Here is a 19,666-nt window from a genome sequence, read left to right as displayed (position 1 = left end):
TGCCATCTGTATGGTGATAAGGTGGCTTCAGTAATGGTGTTCATTTGTATTCTCTTGGGTGACATTCTCGGGCACATTGACTGCTACATTTAAGGCTAGAGAAGTTGCTAATCATGAGAACATGATAAAGATCATTTACAACGAAAATCTAGTCCATAAAATACCAAAATTATTGGGAACTAATCCTTCAAAATGAACTTGGAATGCAAGCAGGAGAGATGCTTGAGAATCTACATCAGGAAAATATTGAAGTTTTGGCTCTAAATTTGCACAAGAAAATAATTCCTTATGAGGCTGGGAGTATGGTAGAATGTGCAGAATAGTCTTTGTATTGGTGTATACACAGCAGGTTTTCATTTAGACATGGTTCACTGAATGACTGCACAATTAAAGGGTCCCGGTAATGTCGGGTTCATTCTCGACACACAATCGAGAATTCCTGGTTCGAGCCATGGTCCGTGCTACTTGGAAATTTTAGTTCCGAGTAGCTGAATCTAAAACAACAACATAAAAAATTCCTTGGCACAATTGTGTACAGGGCTGTTGTTTTGACTCATGGACATTTGAGGGAAAGGAAATGTGTCCATTACTATTCCGGTTGACTTTTTACACATGCAGTTTTGTATCTTTTAGGTGAATAACCAGATTATTGGATAGAAAAAATATGCTTCCCTTCCTTATGGCCGTTGTCACTTGATTGTTCAGCAAATTGGATTCTTTCATGTACAGTACTGTAGATGGCTTACGTCTTGCACTTGTATCAGCATCTTGAAGATGCTTTGATTCTTTATTATATTACTTGCTATACTGTGTAGTTGTTATACTGTGTAGTTACTGTATTATTTGGTATAGTTACTATACAGTACTGTATAGTTAGTATAATATACTACACAGTTACTATATTTACTGTATAGTCACTATACCGCACTGTATAGTCATACATGTTTAATACTGTACTTTCTCTTGATAATTACTTGCTTCCTTTTGAAGTGTGATACAGAAATGCAGTTGTGTTTTAAGACACTGGTTGTTTTAAAATTTTAAAAGTTAAGTATACTGTAGTGTATTGAGGAAATTCCAATAAAATTGGCTTAAAAAAAAAAAACTGGATATCATAGTTGGAAATGCTCTGTATATTTATGATAATTAAGTTTGAAAACAGTATGTGACGGTAAAATGACTAAGAGCAGTGGCTTAGGGCAGATGGATTGGAATGCACATATAAAAAAAAGTAAAAACAAATTAAAATAAAACTGCTAGGTTGACTTCTTCACTGTGTGGTAACTGCAGGATAAAGTACAAAAAATGGAAAATTTAAATACTTTACTATGGAAAAAATAACTTTGACAAAATTATAAAAATAAAAATAGTTTCTCCAAGACTTGGCTATATTACAGTGTGCAGAATAAAAAAAAACAATCAAACAGACAAGTTAACGTTACATTAGAGAACAAGAAATAAATGGTGCTGAAAATACTGAGTACTAGGTTGCGTAAATCTACCACCACACAGGGTAGTATGAGAGTAGGTCCAGCAGGTTTGAGCACTGAGAATATTCTGACTGGTAGTGGCTGGCTGGCATCTATATATACAAGAAAGTGACCATCCAGGTGGCGCTGTGGTCTTGATAATTGGAAGCCGGCAGGCTGCGAACTATCAAGGTGCTTGTTCACCAGCCAGTGGCGCGATCCTAGAGACTCCAGGTGCTGGGGGGGGGGGATGTAGAGTGGTGGAATCTGTTTAGGTGTCGTCATTCTTACTTGTTAATTCTCTATTCTTGAGCATGCAGACGTTACATGGTTGAACAGGTGATGATGGAATAGGCTCAATCTCCTTTTCTAGGGAGATTTTTGTGACAGGTAAAAGAATTGAAAATAATATAAAAAAATAGTTATCATTTTTTTTTATGAATACATCAGTGAAGTGTCAAGTATATAACTTTATCAATGTTGGACTGTATATTGCTTACAAAAGTATTTATCACTCTAGCGCAACTTGTATATCTGTTTGAGGCTCTTTTACTCACCTAGTTGTGCTTGCAGAGGTTGAGCTCTGGCTTTTTGGGCCTGCCTCTCAACTGTCAATCAACTTTTTGGGGGGACCCCCTGTCGGCTTCCCGGAGCTATTCAGGCTGAATGGATATGTATAACTTTCTGGCATCAGTCAAAGTGCTTGGAGTTATTGCCTACCGGGGACGACGACCCAGAACCTGGCCCTTTCAGAGAGGCACGAGGAGCAATGGTCTATAGAAACCCCCCTGTGGTTGGGAGCATTCTATGTCTGCCATCGACCAGGACAGGCACCCAGAAAGGTAGGTGCCCCAAAACAAACCCCTATTCTGGTGAAAATATTGCTACCGAAAGCCGAACGAGTGGAGAGAACTCCCCAAACAAAATTATCAAACTATCATGACGACATGACGTCGCCGTGCCGCTGTCTGCGCAACCCCTCCACCCCCTCCCAGGGAGGGGGAACAGAGGAACAGAAGCGGCCGGCTCTGTTCCGCCTGGGTACATTGTCCTCTAGCAGTTTTTTCTTTTCTTTTCTTTTCTTTTCTTTTCTTTTCTTTTCTTTTTCTTTTCTTTTCTTTTTTTTTTGACCGGCGACCCACACTGCAGTTCTTAAGGCTGATGCTATCGGCTCAGTTGTATGCTCTGGCTCCAGTCTTTTTGGAGCACTGTGCCTTGTGTGTGGCTGTTGTTCTCCAGGGGTGCGAGAGCCAGGCGTTATTCCTCAGTACTCGGGCTGCATGCGCCTAGGGTTCCCTTCCCTAGGTGCCTTGTAAGTACTGCCCTTGGAGCTTGGGGTTAACTTCCACAAGTTCCTCGGGGTCTGCCTCTGTGTGTTCGTTTTACTGCTCAATTGCTCGGCTGCTCTTTGGGTCCTTGGGGATTTTGTCTCCCCTAGTTAACCTTAGAGTAAGAGGCAGTTTTCGCACTGGTAAGGGCGCAGGGTCCTGTGCAGCTAGTTGTCACCTATCACAGCGGCCGGCTCTGTTCCTTGGGGTACGTTGTCCTCTTGCGAGGTTTAGTTTTTGTTTTTGCCTTGGTAGGGGGTTCTGCCCTATTTGCCACTGGTGTTTGGCCTCACCCTAATACTTGGTGGTGCCCCCTGCTTGGTCCCCGTGAGTGTACACATCCCTGGGGTTCAGCTTTAGACAGTTTGTTTGGTAGTTTGGGCGCCGGTTAGCAGTACCCTGCCTGGGTTTACCTGAGCGCGAGTCCTCTTCAAGTAAACGCTTAGGACCCTGGGAATTCCCTTGGGGACACGTGGGTCCAATGGATGTGACCCTGGAGTTCCCCCCTCGCTTCGTGCAAGTTTGAGGGTTGTTCGGTCCCCTTGTCTCAGGGCGACCCTCACTGTTTTTGCCTCCGTCATGCAGCCTGTTGGGTCAGTGACACTTTCTACCCCGAGTCCTGTGAGTATTGTTGCTTGCTGGTGACTCAATTTACCCAGTCTATGGATGATAATCTTCGGGTACAGGCTGCACAGGCATTGTATTCTAGGTTTCGGTTGTTGCAACGCGCTAGGTTGGTTGCTCACCCGGATGCCCACCGGCTGCCCAGTTTTGCTTATAGGGACCCGGACTTGGGAGGTGGGGGTCGCTTCAACCCTGGCTCAGTCCGCACCTCCTGGTTCTTCCCCTCCTGTTGTTCGTTCTGGTCCCCCTCCCCTGCTTCCGGCCCCGAAACATCTGAGGGTTTTAGAGCCGGGACAGGGGTTAGTTGGGATTGAGACTCGGGCAGCCTCGGGGGGATGCCCCTTCCGGTGTGGCGACGGAGGCGTTCGAGTCTCCTCCCCCGGCCGAAGCCTCTGGGTCTGACCAGTGGGCCTCATTTTCTCCGGCTTCTACGGCTGCGCCGGTCTTGTCTAGTGGGGTCGGTGCTTGGGGGGAGGACTCAGCCCCGGGTCCTGCTGGAGAGGACCCTGGGGCTGACTTGGGAGCCTTGGGCCCCGCTGGACCCCGCCTGAGTTTTTCTACCCTCTGAGCGGGGCTTACTGTTGCAAGGAGTGGGGGTTTTCTTTTCCCCCCTCTGCATACGAGTTGGATTTGGTGTCTGCCCCTCCCCTGGTTCGGTCCCGTGTTTTCCCCGGGTGCTTCGGTTCCGTCTTTCCAGAGGTTTTCGGCTTATCACATCCAACCTGCTGCGGTGCAGGTGGCACTTGCAGAAAATCTCCTGCGTGACCCGAATTATGCCTCAGCAATGGATCCCTCGGCTTTCAAGTTTGGGACTTCGTTCCCTTTCTGGCTCCGTTACGAAGTTCCAGAGTCGTCCTGGCTGGCGGACTGTCCTGTCTTTGCCTTGGAGGCTTGAGACTCCTTTTGCCGTTCCTGCACGCTTAAGTGGTGGGAGGCTTCGACAGTGCTTCAGGTTTCCTGGGGGGGCGACCTTGAGCACCTCAATAAGTGCTTGTTTGCTCCTGCCCTTTCCCGGGATATTGGTGTCGTTCAGCTGCATGTGCAGGTTCCCTTCCTTTCGGCGCCGCAGGGGGCATAGGACTTGCACGCTCCGGGCCTTTTGGTTGCAGCCTTGTGCTTCTTTTCCCTCCTGGAGCTGTCTTCTGATTGGCTCAAGGAGGATATGGGGGCGCTTGGGGCTGTACTGGGGTCTGGAGTCTTGGCCTTGGTGGCTCGCTCGTCGGCTGCCTTGCTGAAGCTTTTCGCACCGATCTTGCGGGATGAGGTGGCTCTGTTTTATGCTTCCCGGCTCGCATGTCGGCAGACAATGCTTGCCTCCTCTGTGGAATCCGCTTGGGCCTTGGCTCTTAGGCTGTCGTCCCCTTTTTGCCTTCTCTTGTTTGAGGCTTCAGCTGTTGCACAGTTTATTCAGGCTGCTTCGGCTTCTTGCCGTCCAATGTTGGACTTGCTGGTTCTCCAGGGGTCCCATGGTGGGCTTTCCTGGAAGGGTCGTGAAAAGGCTTGGGGTTCCTCTCGTCGTGGTAGGGCCACTGGTGTCAGGTTCGGGTTCGACTCCTCCTCCGAAGCCGCCTTCGTCTGGTCAGCGCGGTGTTTGCTCTGTGCGAGATTCTGGGTCTCGTAAGGGGCGCCAGCCCTTTCACGGTTCGCCCCATTGACAGGGCAATGGGGGGAGGCTTGCGCTGTTCACTCGCGCCTGGTCCCACGATTTGTGGGCGTTTCGGGTCATTTCGCACGGCCTCCAGTGGCATTGGGTGGCCCCTGCCCCTGCGGGGGTTACGGGGCTGGCGGGGCAGGCTTCTTCCCCTGCGCTCTGTCAGGTCATCTTGGAGTGGATTCGCTTGGGCGTGGTCGAAACGACTACGTCCCTCAGATGGGGTTCCTGTCTGTTTCTGCGCGGACCTGCGGTTCATTCTGGACTTGTCCCGTCTGAACCCCTGGGTTCATTGCCCCTCCTTTCCGATGACCACGCTGTCCCAGGTTCGGCTCCTGTTGGAGCCAGGCGCTTGGATGGTGTCCCTGGACCTCTGGAACGCTTATTGGCACGTCCCGATTCATCCAAGGTTCAGGGACTGGCTCGGTTTTGTTGTGGGGCTTCGTGCTTACCACTTTCGTTGTCTTCCGGTTGGTTTGAACCTGGCACCTCGCGTTTTCACGCGCCTCATGCAGGTCGTGGTGACCCGTCTGCATCTGTTAGGTGTTCGGGTGTTGGCCTCCCTCGACGACTGGCTGGTTTGGGCTCCCAGCCAGTCCGCTTGTCTGCTAGCCAGGGATCTGGTTCTTTTTCAGCTCGCTGGGTTCAGATTCTTGGTGAATTGAAGGAAGTCCCATCTGGTTCCCTCCCAGGATCGGACCTGGCTGGGCCTTGTGTGGGACTCTCGGACCGCTTCCTTGTCTCTTCCTTCGGAGTTTCTTCTGCGGCTGCGGTCCATCTTCTGCCTGTTTCTGGGGGGCTCCCGGGTCACCCGGCGGTTGCTCGAGGGTCTGTGCGGGAGCCTGAACTTCGTGATACTGGTCTACCCGCCGGGTCGGGTTTGGCTTCGTCGGCTGTTCTGGTTCCTTCGGGGACATCCCTTCCCGCCTCTCTCACGATCGCTGAGTTCGGACCCCGGGGGCTTTGCATCGGTTGCTGTGTCACCGGGTCTCCTCTTAAGGGTTTTTCAGGGTTCAGTGCCTTGGCGCCTACCCGAGCCCTCACTCGATGTGTTCACGGACTTGTCGTCTCTCGGCTAGGGCTTTGTAACCAGTGCTCACCAGGCCGGCCAGGGTCTGTGGGGTCTGTCCTTCCGTTGAGCCCACAGCACTGTGCGGGAGTTCGCGGCAATGTGGTTTGCTCTTCGGAAGATTCGAGTCGCCCACAGGTCGACGATCCGGCTCCATTCGAACTGCTCCCCAATGGTTCATTCTCTGAACCGGGGGGGTTCGATGCGGTCCTTGGCTCTTTGGCGCTGGTTGCTTCGGGTGACTCGTCTGCTGAGTTCTCGGGGGTTTGGCTCTCCTGGCAGTTCACGTGCATAGTGTGTCCAACGTCTTGGCCAACGGCCTGTCTCGTTTCGTTCCCCTCTCCATGGAATGTATGGTCGACGCCGACTCCTTCTGTTGGCTTTGCCAGACGTTCGGACCTCCCGAGGTGGACCTCTTTGCGATGGCGTGGTCGCGGTTCCTTCCCCTGTATGTGGCGCCCTTTCCCGACTTTCCCGGGGTCGACGCCTTTCGGCAGGACTGGTCGAGGTGGGGGTTCTTGTACCTCTTTCCCCCGGTTCAGCTGTTGCTCCAGGTTCTGACTCGCTTAGAGACTTACCAGGGAAGAGTTGTCCTCTTGCCCCCTTGCCCCCTTGGTGGCCGGCCCAGCCGTGGTTTCAGGCGCTGCTTGCTCGGTGTCCGAACCCGGAGGTCTTTCCGCGGCTCCGTCTCTTCCAACAGATCGGCCCGGTACGTCACGTGGCTGGTTCAATCTTCTCCTCGAGTCTTCATGTATGGTATTCTTGACTCGAGTTTATCATCATCTCTATGGTGGCTTCCTTATTAGTGGCCCACCTGTGGGCTTCGTCTCGGCGGCAGTATGAAGTTTCCTGGCGGTCCTTCCGGTTCTTCTTACGTCTTCGCCGTTATACTTCGCTTTCTGTTAGGGTGGTGTTGTCCTTTCTCTCTTGGTTGTTCCAGGACCGTCTTCTTATGCCTAACACTGTCGCCTCATATCGTGTGGCGCTGGCAGAGCCACTTCAGCTTGCTTTCGGTATTGATGTCACGTCTGCGCCGTTTTGCAAGCTGTCTCGGGCGTTGTTTCACCTCCGGCCTACTCATGCGCCGCCTGAGCTGTCCTGGTCTTTGGACAGAGTGCTCTCTTTTCTTTCTTCTCCTCATTTTGTTGTGGCCCCGACCTCATTTTGTTGTGGCCCCTTCGGTTCCGGATTGTTTTTCGAAGGCTCTTTTCCTGTTGGCATTAGCCTCTGGGGGTCGGGTGGGTGAGTTCATGCTTTCCTCCGGTGCAGAAGTTTCTGCTCCTTCAGTCGGGGTGATCGTTTTGTTCATCTGCAGCCTTCTCTTTCTTTTCTGGTGAAGACTGCTGCGTTCCGGAGGGGCCCTTGGGTTGTTGAGGCCAGGGGTGCATCATGTTTTGTGTCCAGTTGCTGCTCTCCGCTGTTATTTGCGCGCCACGGATTCTGTGTCTATGGATGCGCTTTGGGTTGATCCGGTTTCCCTACTTCCCTGTTCGAGGGTGCGGGTCTCCCAGGTCGTCCGCAGGGTTATTAAGGTCCTGCGGTGTATCCCCATGCCTATGACATCCGCAAGTTCGCGGCTCTTGCCGCCGTCTTTGGCAATATGTCCTGGGCAGACTTTCGGGGGCGGGGATTTTGGCGGTCGAATAGGGTCCTGGGTGCTCGTTGCCTTGTAAACGCTCCTGGGCCCGGTCGAGCCTGTGTCACTTTGGGTCGGCAGATGCAGCCAGTTGTCTCGACTTTGGGTTGAGGAGTGAGCAGCAACTGCCTCCCAGGTAAGTCCCTATTCTTTCCTCTGTGGGTAGTTAGCTCCCCAGAAAACCACCGTTGAATGTAATGAAACGCCATTTTCTGGGTGAGTCCCGGAGGCTCCCTGGCATCCCGGCATCCCTCCCTCCCTCCGATCGGCGTTTTTTTCGTGTGTTTTTGAGATCCAGCCTCAGAACTTGGGTGTGGATCGCCGGCGCGGTAGGTCTGGGGCTGCCCCTTCCCCCTCCCTAGGAGGGGAGGGGCTGCGCAGACAGTGGCGTGAAAACGGATAACGTCATACTAGTTTGCTCGTTTTTGTTTGGGGAGTTCTATCCACTCGTTCAGCTTTTGGTTGAAATTTTCACTAGAATAGAGGTTTGTTTTAGGACTCCTACCTTTCTGGGTGCCTAACCCGGTCGATGGCAGACATAGATTGCTTCCAATTACACAGGGGTTTCTATAGGCCATTGCTCCCCTTGCCTCTCTAGAGGGGGCCAGGTTCTGGCTCGTGGTCCCCGGTAGGCCCATAAGAACTCCATACACTGCCAAAGTCTGACATTAGCATATCAGCCTAGTAAGCTCCGGGGAGCCTCCGGGACTCGCCCAGAAAATGGCGTTTCATTACATTCAACACTGGGTTTTTTTCTTAGAGGTATGCGATTTGAGCATATTTCTAGTGCTACTGAGCTTATTTTTTCCAGGCACTGGTTCAGGTTTGCATTTTCTAGCTGTTCTTCCCAGCTTATTTCTGCAAAGTCTTGGTTTATTTGCTCTCAGTTTATCTGTTTATTATTGAAGTTGAATTTGCTGAAATATCCTCCAACGGGAATCGGGACTGGTTTTGAAGGTCTATTCCCCATGTTTGTCAGAACTTGAATTAAGTTGTGATCTGAGTAACAGGTATTTGTAATCATTATGTTCCTGATCAATTCATCATTATTGGTGAAAATGAGGTCCGGCGTGTTCTCCTTCCTAGTTGGGTTGAGACTCGGGCGGTCTCGGGTTTTTCACTTCCGAGGTAGCGGCAGAGGCATTCTAGCCTGTTCCTCCAGCTGTGCCGTATGAGTCTGACCATTGGGCTCCCTTCCTTAGTGTTTTGTACGGGTGCCCCAGCTATTCCTTGTGGGGCTGGGGCTTTGAGGGGACAACTCAGCCCCGGGTCCTGCCATAGAGGTTCCTGGGGTTGGGGAGCGGTTGCCTGGGGGGCCTAGGCCCCATTTTGACCCACTTGGGTTTTTGTACCCTCGGAGCGGGGCTTGTGTTTCCCAAAAGTGGGGTTTTTCCTTCCCCCTCTGCATTCATGTTGGTTTCGGGTCTTCCCCTCCCCGGGTTCAGTTCCGTGTTCTTTCGGGTCCGTCGGTTCCGTCATTCCTTTTCTCCTCTTTCCTCTCCTTTTCACGATTATATAGGGTACATGTTCCCTTCATATCAGGATCCCTGCGTGTCCCTCGGTCAGGGATCTTTTTTGGGCCATGTGTGCCTCCATGCATTTGTGCTTACTTCTCACGGTTCTCGTTGATTCGCAGAACTCTTGATACTTCCATTATTATTGGAACGTCTGTTGACTTTTGGTGAGGTTTCCTTCTAGTCCTTTCTCGGACTCGTTGGTCCTCTTCCGTTCTTTTTGTCTTCTTTTGATTCTGTTTTTGCATTATTTAGTCTTCACATTGTCTCTCCTTCCTGTCTTACCATACCTATTATTTGTTCCGTACGCCTTGCTGGCGCCCTCCCCGAAAGATAGGTGTACAGTTCAGTCCTCAAGCACGGGGGCTGGGGGGTTTGTTTTTGTTTTGGGTGGTGTACACGTGTTATTATTCTGCATCCTTTCTCACGGATTCTATGCCATTCTCGCTCCACTTATCTCCGGTCATAACCCCCTGGATACTCGGGGTGTTCTGGATTTTATGTGTGGAGCGATCTTCTAGTTCTTTTCTTGGCTTGCGAGTGTGGGGCGACTCTGAGTGACGCCTCCTCCGCCTCTGTACTGCATGCACCTCGTCTTCTCCTACTGGGCACTCACCTCTGGACATTCTCCACTAGGGATGCTCCTGTTACATTGCACGGCTCAGCTATGTCGTGACACGGTGGTGTGTGTGTCCTGCAGGTGAGATTGTACTGTCTGGCGATTCTGTCGGCCGGTGCTGGTTCTCGCTTTTTGGAGGAGTACTCGCCTAGTTGTACTTGCAGGGGTTGAGCTCTGGCTCTTTGGTCCCACCTTTCAACTGTCAATCGACAGATATGCAGATTCCTGAGACTACTGGGCTCTATCTTTTCTACATTTGAAACTGTTCATGGAGTCTGCCTCCACCACATCACTTCCTAGTGCATTCCGTTTACTAACTACTGTCTCTGAAAAAGTTCTTTCTAATGTCTCTGTGGCTCATTTGGGTCCTTAGCTTCCACCTGTGTCCCCTTGTGCGTGTACCACCCATGTTAAATGATCCATCCTTGTCTACCCTGTCAATTCCCCACTTTACAGGGTAACGCCATTGGCACCTAACAGGGGTGTTAGGTGTTGTGTGTTTTGCTTGGACACTTTGCGTGTGTCTTCCAATGACTTTGTCCATGTATCTTGCTCTTAGTTGTACTGTGGATCACTGCCCCGCATTTAGGTGCTTTTTGTTTAGATTTTCGGCGCCTGGGTCTTTTCTTGATATTTGGACACTCCTTCGTTCCCTCGGACCGTGCCTTCTGTGTCCTCCTTCCTTGACTCGGTCTTTGATCTCTGGACACTCCTTCCTTACCTATCTTCAGTGCTTGCCTGTGTTACCTATCGTACGTTAAGGCTCGTGACCCTACAGCAGCCAAACTTTAATTACGTCTAGGGATACGAGACAACTGCTGTTCTCAATGGCGAATCACCAGTATAACCCCTTGATAAGTAATGAGCACAATAATAAATCTTCCTAGGACTGAAGAATAGATCAAAATCTTATTCACATATATATTAAATAAATCTCAATAGCAAACAGATGATTATATGGTCACAATATATCACATTAAAAATATCACTGTAACTTCCAGACATTAAATCAATATTATTATATGTATGGCTATGACAACAAAATGTATAACTTAACTCCAACTAGATGTTATCTCCCTGGTTCCCGATCAGCTACTGAATAACATAACGCAAGAGTCAAAACACATTGCCTTGCCCCGCGAACAATTTGCCAAAGTTACAATATTATTTATTTCAACAATGGAGCAATACATTGTGACAAGAGTAATCTTAAACTAACTTAATGAATAATTAATACATATTGATATGCAAAATTAAGGTAATTGTTTCTTTACATAGTAATTAAAATATGCATACAGAAGGGAATAATGGCATGCACACCCAGCAACGGACGGTCCCACGACAATTTGCCAGATACAGTTCACTCAATTATTATTCACCTCTGTTACCCACTTATGATCACATATAAATCATTTGTTCCCGTGGGAAAACTGATCACACAAAGAAATAAAACAATCATTCCCACGATACGTTGGGCCTAACGCCAACACTGTAACATGAATGTACGTTTGCATAGAACATATAAGTATATCAATATACATGCTTGTAATTTACACACAATTATAAATGTACATATTAATATATTTACTTACGTATCTTATAGGAGTATGTAACAGCCTGCACCCCTGATATCCATGGTGTCCTTCTGTGTATGTGCGACCACCCAAAACACACGATGTGGTTGGTTGTGTACATTGCGTTACCAGCTGCTACTTGGTCCATATTCCGTTTTTTTCCTTGTCTATTTCCGTTTTTCCTCCTTCTATGCTACACATGGTTATGTATCTTGGTCGGTGCCTATTGGCTATACTGATGTTAGGTGCTGGGGTGGGTCTCTGCCCATGTTCAGTTCCCTGCTTTTGGACTACTCCAGTGTTCAGTTTTGGCACTGGGTTCTTTCACTTTTTCCTTGTATCTCACTGCAGGCTTCTGTGTTGCAATGTCTGCCGGTAGTTGTGGACTTCCAGTCAACCGCTCCTGTTCTACTGGTTCCTTTTCTTGAGACAGGGGTAGCTAGGATTCCGGTCCTGACTACGGCTTTTCTTTGTTCCCTTTCCTGAACATACATTTTTGTTTTCCTGCGGTGTGCTTCCTGCGTAGTTCTCCTCATGTATACCTTGGAGACGAGTGCGTCATTCTTCCCTGCTAGTTCAGGTGGTGCTGCTCCTAGGGGTTGCGGGGTCACTGTTTTTCGATTCGCATCTCGTGCTTTAATTCATAGTGCTTGTTTTCCTTGCTGGCCTCTGCCTGGGCCCTGGCTCTTCGGTGTTTGGCCTTGCTGGTCCTTCAGGGGTCCTGGGAGGGGGGGTCCTCCCGGACAGGGCGTGTATGCTCACCCGGGTTGGTTCCTTTTTGACTCTCTGGGCTTGGGTTCCAGGTTCCCTGGCGGCCGTTCCTTCTGGTTTTTGCCCGCCTTGGTTGGGGACGCTGCTTTACTCGGTTTTCGATCCTGAGGGTCTTCCTGCAGTTCCACCTCTCTTTGCGGATCAGCCCAGCCCTGTACAAGGCTGGTTCGTTCTTCCACTCGAGTCTTTGCGTCTCGGGTTTTTGTCTCGAGTTTCTCGTCGCTTGTGTGGGCACTGATGGCTTCGTTGTTGGTCTCCCACCTGCATGCTTTGTCTCGGCGGCAGTGTGTAGTTTTTCTGGCGATCCTTCCGGTTTTCCTATGACTGAGAAGGGTTGTTCAGTCTCTGATAGGATTGTCCTTGTTTTTCCCTTTGGGGTTGTCTGGGACCGTGGTCTGGTGCCGTGTACTGTCGCCTCGTCTTGGGTTGCGCTGGCGGAGCCGCTCCAGCTTACGTTCGGTGTTGCTGTTCCTTCTGCTCTGTTCTGCTTACTGTCTTGTGCGTTGTTTCACCTCCGGCCTGCTCTTGCGCTTCCGGTGCCGTCCTGGTCATTGGCCCGTGTGGTTTATTTTCTTTCTTCTCCTTGGTTTGTCATGATCCCTTTGGCTCTGGTGTGTTTTTGTTTTATTTTCAGGTCTCCTTAGTCTCTTGGCGTTGACCTCTAGGGGTCAGTTGGGGAGTTTCCAGCTCTCCTCCGGCACCCATGTTTTTTCTGCCTCATTTGGTCCTAGTGGTAGGTTGTTCGCTTCCTGCAGTCTTCTTTTCTGGTGATGTTTGGTTCTGCTGTTTTCCGAAAGGGTCCTTGGGTTGCTGCTTGGTTGGTCAGGCCGGGGGTGCTTTATTTGTTGTTTGGGTGCGGCTCTTCGTTGTTTTCTGCGCGTCTTAGCCTCTCGGGCCATGGACGCATTTTGGTTTGCCCAGGTTCCCTTCCTTCCCTCCTTTCTGTTTTGGGAGTTTGGGTCTTCCGGGTCGTCTGCAGGGTCCTTTACTTTCGTCTATGGTCTTGTTTTTGTGTTAGGTCACATGGCGTCCGCCTTCCGGATCCTTCCCTCTTTTCCTTATCTTTGGTGAGGTAGCTCCGGGGAGCCGACGGGGCTTTCCCCAGAAAACCAGCGTTGAATGTAATGAAACGCCATTTTCTGGATGAGTCCTGGAGGCTCGCCAGCATCCCTCCCTCCCTCCGGTCCACAGTGTTTTTCACATATTTTGACATCCAGTCTAAGGACTGCTGGTTGGATTGCCGACGCGGAGGGCCTGCGGCTTCCCCTTCACCCTCCCGGGATGGGGGGGGGGGTTGCGCAGACGGCGGCACAGCGACGTGATGACGTCATATTAGTTTGATCATTTTGTTTGAAGAGTTCTGTCCACTCGTTCGGCTTTTGGTAGCAATATTTTCACCAGAATAGGGTTTTTTGGGGGGACATCTACCTTTCTGGGTGCCTGTCCCTGTTGATGGCAGACATAGCATGCTCCCAACCACAGGGAGGTTTCTACAGGCCATTGCTCCTTATGCCTCTGAGGGGGCCAGGTTCTGGCTCGTGGTCCCCGGTAGGCAAGAACTTCAAGCACTTTGATGCCAGAAAGTTATACATATCCATTCAGTCTGGATAGCTCTGGGGAGCCTCCGAGATCCACCCAGAAAATGGCGTTTCATTACATTCAACGCTGGTTTTTTAGACTTGGACTTTGAGATGGAAAGAGAAGACATTCATGTTTAATGTTTTTCTAGAACACACTGCATTTGAATCCATCATCTACATCATATTTACCCCTGCCCTTCTCTATTTGTGTTCGGCTTTGAATATTTTACCCTATAGTCATGTTCGAAGATAGTTTCTCCCTCTAATTTTCACTCAGCCTTGTTAGCTGCAGCAGATACATCTGATTCTCACCCTAAATAATCTGCTTTGGTTCTACATGATACATTGACTGGTTTCTATCTGTCTACCAGGCATTCTGGTGGATCATACTAAATTTTCATCTAGAAGTCTGTCTGGTTGCTATCGTTTGAGTTCTCCAAGACGCTCTATAGCTACACATACCTTGTACTCTTTCAAACTCTGACCCCATCCACTACTTTATCTTTCATGTATTGTTTTGCTCTTACCTTTCACAATTATGGTTATCTACCAAATGATCCCTTTATTTAAACTTTGTTCATTTTACTATACCTATCCCACATACACTTTAATCTTAATATAAATACTGTAGCCCCTTCTGCCCTCCTCCATTAGTTTTTATCCAGTAACAAGAATACAGTATTTATCAACGTAACACAGGTCATTTAGCTACTCATTCTCTACACCAGAAAGCCTTGTGGGAGTTGGGATGCTTCAGGGTCTTCTGTGGGACATGTTCAGTAGTAGAATAAAAGTTGTGCCTTGTTTCCGGTTTTTCTGAGAGACATGCTCAGTACTAGAATGTAACTTGTATACTTGTTTCAGGTTCTTCTGTGTGAAATACCCTAAAAGCTGAAGTGATCACTTGAAGGAGTTATTGCAGTGTAACCACAATACAGTACAGAAATTTGAAAGGTTAAGATGTGACATTTGAATCATAACTTACTTAAGAGCTCTTCAGAAATAAATGTAATGTACCAAAACCAAAATTGGTATTATTATATGAATTTCTGTGTACATATTACGTTGACACTTCGCAAATTTAAATTTAACAGATATTTGTGTGCCACATACTCATTTATGAACTCAATAAAGATGAAGTAAAAACTTGCATTTTTGTGCTTAAATATATGACAATTGTATAACTTGAATATGAATAATGTACAGGAGAAATATGTTGTCAAACAGTACATCAATATGCATGTTATTTTACACAATGGTAATGAATATTTTCAGTGTGGAGATTGTGGGGAATTATTTGCAGAAAAGGAAAATTTGCAGTCTCACATGCTACTGCATAATAGTGAGAAGAAGAATTTGTGCAATTTGTGTGGAAAACAGTTCACTCGTAAAAGTGATTTGAGTCGACATCATTTGATACACAGTGGTGAAAAAAAATGTAAATGTAATGAATGCGGAAAACTTTTTACACGTACCAGTGATTTAAACAGGCACCTACTGATGCACACAGGTGAGAAAAAGCATTTGTGCAACGAATGTGGCAAGCGATTCACACGGAAAAGTGACCTAAACCGACATATTCTGGTACATAATGGTGATAAAAGGTGTGAATGTGAAGAGTGTGGAAAGATTTTCAGTCAAGAGGAAAGCTTGAAGATACACATGCTTGTTCACACTGAAGCAAAGACATTCCAGTGTGAGGAATGTGGTGAATTATTCCGAGATAGCAGCAGCCTGAAAGTTCATAAATTTTTGCATACTGGGGAAAAGCCCCATAAGTGCACCGATTGTGAGAAACAATTCACACGTAAAAGTGACCTGAACAGGCATGCTTTAATTCACAGTGGAGAGAAAAAACACAAGTGCAATGAGTGTGATAAGCAATTTATTTTCAAAAATGAACTGAATAGCCATATGCTTGTTCATTGTGCAGAAAGAGATTACAAGTGTGAGGAGTGCAGTAAACGTTTCGTCTGCAACTCCAAGCTAAAAAGGCATATGCTTGTGCATACGGGAGAAAGAAACTACCAATGTGAAGTGTGTGAGAAGCGATTTAACTGCAATTCAAAACTCAAGCGACATATGCTGATACACAGCGGAGAAAAAAACTACAAATGTGATCAGTGTGGCAAACGTTTCAGCTGCAATTCGAAACTTAAGAGACATATATTTGTGCACAAAGGTGAAAAGGCATACAAGCCTAGAGGAAAAAAGTATTGTGATAACTTTTCTCCTAGTTGTTCATTCATAATGCCTCAAGTAGTCAATGAAGTATTTGTGATGCCGGAAACAGTTAATACTAACATTTTTGTAAAGGAAGAAAAATTAGAAGAATGCGTGTTTGTGAACAAAATGGGGTTCCGTTAATGGTCATCTGATTAGAGCACTGTACATATTTTAAGTTAAGAAAATGTCATAACTGGCTGGAACAAAATATGAGTATACAGGACAGATTTGCCCTGTTTCAAGATCTTGTAAGTTATTTTACAAATATAGCCACTGCTTTCTGACAGCCTATACAGTAATTCTAAGGAATTCACTTTTTTCATGTCTTCTTAACAGCACTTGCCCTAAATTTATTTACCAAACAGTAGTGGACAGAACCTACATTAAAATGTTGATATGCCGATAAAATTCTTGCAGTCTGAAGATTGGAGCCATACTAAAATGCCTATCCCTAGGTTGTGGATAAATGAAACTTTCATTTGAAACTAATAGTAGTTCTTATGAATTATGAAATTTATGTTCTTTACTGTTCATAAATATGACTACTGTATATTAAATATACTTGAGAATGTGTCATTCACATTTAGTGTGAATTATTTTACGAATGAGTGAGAAGCTCCAGAGTTTCTCAGGAACACTTGTAAGGTACAAGAGTAAATTACTTGGTTGTGGAATGCTTAACTAAATATGAAATCTTTGCTAAGAAAAAGTATTAAGATTAATCATTTTGTGATTCCTAGTTTTCAGTTCTTTTATATATGTATATATATTTATATATATAATCACTGATTGCTGCATTATTATCAGCTGGCTGATATTAACCTTATTCTGACTGGAAACATACAATAATTGCATTTTATCCTATAGAAATTTTGTTTATATTGGATGGCCACATTTAAGGATTCAATATAATTCAGGTTTCCTTTGAAATATTAGAATGATTCAAGGGAGGAATTTAACTCTTGGTTAAGCTTATACAAGTTTGCTTACTCGGAAGAAATTAATGGAAAGAATAAATTGCCGCAGTATGCATGTGTGTCATACAGTACGTACCGGCATATAGGAAAACTCAAGATAATGAGATAATTTAAGAATATTGAATATTTATACTCACTTAAATAGCAGTGACAAAGAGTGCTATGTGGAGGTGGGAGTGACTGGCCCATCAGCAGGTGTTGTAGTGGCAATGTGGCCAGCAAATTAAACCACTGTCATATCTGTTCTACCATTAGAGACGTGCAATTGCTTAACTATTTATTGTGCCATTTTCAAATCAAGGTGTATTCCATGCCAGCTTTCAAAGTGGAGCTTGAATACTCATCTGTTTAAATTTAAGCAGACTGTACATGGTGGTTTTAAGTTACAAATAACTTTATCTTCAACATGAAGATGTTTAAATAAGTGTTGAGTGCAGTTCACCACACATGTTACCATCAAATGTACGTGCAATATGCTGATTTTTTACACACTAAATTAAATAATGATTAAATAATAAATTCATTCTTCTGTTTGGTTTAATAATTGTACTAGACTAAAGGATATGGATAATTTATATTTTAATGCATACCAACTTTAGAGACCTATATATAACAAATGTATGTATGTATGATATAAATATCAAAGTTTTAGTATTGACCAGCTGTCTGTTGTTCAAAATGAGAAACTGATTATGAGAAGAACAGCATTAGATAGTCTGTGTTACTCCCTACAATCCCTTTATAAAATATTTATTGTAACTGGAATTACATGGTACAACTAAGCAATTAAGTAAAAAACACACTGTACTGAATGCTCTTAAGTATTTACCAAGGACTGGTATACTGTACTGTACCTGTAATTGTGTTTTCATCCCATTCTCGAAACGTTATTTGTATCTTAAGTAGTGTAATAGAACTGCTCTGTTACTAGATTTTCTTGTATTAGATACCAGTACTCTAGTTACCCTAGTTAATTATTGCTGCCATTTATTTCACCTAGATATTTAATAAACATCATACAAATGTTACTTTGTCAATTTTTTTTCTTTAATCCTTACATCACTCACCTGTTTGATCAAAAAATTACAAATTTCTCTAAAACATTTATTCTCCAGACATTTTCTATGTATATAACTTGACCCATATGAATCTGAAGTACACAAGGAAATCACAATAGCATGATATATCGGTGAGAAAGTCACTCGAGCAGAGCAGGGATTGAACCAGCGTCTAGACCAGAGGTTGCCAACGAGTGGTCCGCGGACCACTAGCGAGACAATTTTATTTGTCTATTGTATGTAACTGTGTATTTTCTATAACTGTTATATTTAATGGCATAAAATAGTTTGCTTTAATAACTATCATTTCTTGTTTGGTGGATCGCGGGATTTAAAATTATGAATTTAGTGATCCGTGAGCTCTGAAAGGCTGGCAACCGCTGGTCTAGACGAGTGCCAGATGCACACCATACCACTGAGCCACTACATGCTACAAGAGCTATTCAACCCGGACACTTCTGTGTCCTTTAAGGATTTTGTAGGCCCCACCTGTTGCCACAAACAGTTTTTGTGAATAGCCTGCATGCACTCTGTAGGTATGTAGTTCTCCACCATTTTGCTCCTTTCAAATTCACAGTACAGTACTGTACTGTAGTATAATATACTGTATCTTGAACAAGGTCTTGTTGCTTGTTTCTATTTATAAAATTTCACTATCTTCCTTTGCTCTTACTAAAATGAAACACAGTACAGTAGTTCTAGTATTATTGAACAGTACTTAAATTTGCACCTTAGTGATGTCAGTTTCAAACTTTTGAATAACTATATTTCTTGAAAATCCTGAACACGACTCACTTTGCATATATTGTATTGTTAGATGAAACCCTTGCTGACATATTCCCAGTATTTTAAACAGGCATAGGGGAAGAATATTGTTAAGATTGTGTAAATTTGCTGATCAAATTAAAGGAATTGTAGGGAGATTGTGCCAAAACACAAGATTTACCTCTCACTTCCAGAGAGCTGCCACTTCACTTGTGCTTCTTGGTTGCTGACTTGACAACCATAATAGGCTTCTCTCCTCTCATATCTCATTATCTGTGAGAGCCAAGCAATGTACAAAGTTGCAATAACAAATGTTGCCCAAACATTTGTCATTGGACATTTGTCTATTACTAATGTATGTACTCAAACCTTTGTATGTTATTCATGTTGTCAGGCATCAGACATTGAAATAACATGTGTTCAAGTGTAGTAATATGTGTGAGTGAAGTTATTATCACCCATCATATCTAGTCATACTTTAGTACTTTTTTTTTTAATGCAGTATTCTTTATTAGAAAGACATCCTTTGCAGTGTGATGATTATTCTAATGTGAAAGTAAAATAATACTTTCCTTGCAAGGAACTGGATGTATGGATTACTTTCAATGAAAAGGTTTGGTGCATCAATGCTGACAGTACCTGCATATTGGAATTTATGGGTGTAGAAGATGGAAATGATTACATGAGCTCTAGTGTCACAGTAGTGAAAACTAAGATAACTAGGTTGATCACTGATGTAAGTTACTCTAGCCCAGTAACTATCAGATAGAGCAAGAAAGGAAAGAATACACTTCAACAACAATAT

The 19,666-nt window shown here is 45.6% G+C and overlaps 1 protein-coding gene across 8 annotated transcripts in view; it reads left to right on the top strand.

Annotated features, from left to right (window-relative positions):
- LOC123747250 (zinc finger protein 83) overlaps positions 1–18,066 on the top strand; it is a 38,577-nt gene extending 20,511 nt beyond the window's left edge. For all 8 annotated transcript variants that reach the window (XM_069321557.1, XM_045729334.2, XM_045729290.2 and 5 more), the window contains one exon: positions 14,700–18,066. In XM_069321557.1, the coding sequence (XP_069177658.1) occupies positions 15,027–16,202 (1,176 nt within the window). In that variant the 5' untranslated portion in view covers positions 14,700–15,026 and the 3' untranslated portion in view covers positions 16,203–18,066. The remainder of the gene's footprint in view (positions 1–14,699) is intronic.
- Positions 18,067–19,666: the final 1,600 nt, after the last annotated feature.

The sequence above is a fragment of the Procambarus clarkii genome, chromosome 10 (genome assembly GCF_040958095.1).
Source record: "Procambarus clarkii isolate CNS0578487 chromosome 10, FALCON_Pclarkii_2.0, whole genome shotgun sequence".
NCBI classification, from domain to species: Eukaryota; Metazoa; Arthropoda; class Malacostraca; order Decapoda; family Cambaridae; genus Procambarus; species Procambarus clarkii.
The sequence above is the reverse complement of the archived record's forward strand: the minus strand, read 5'-3'. Positions and strand labels throughout refer to the sequence as shown.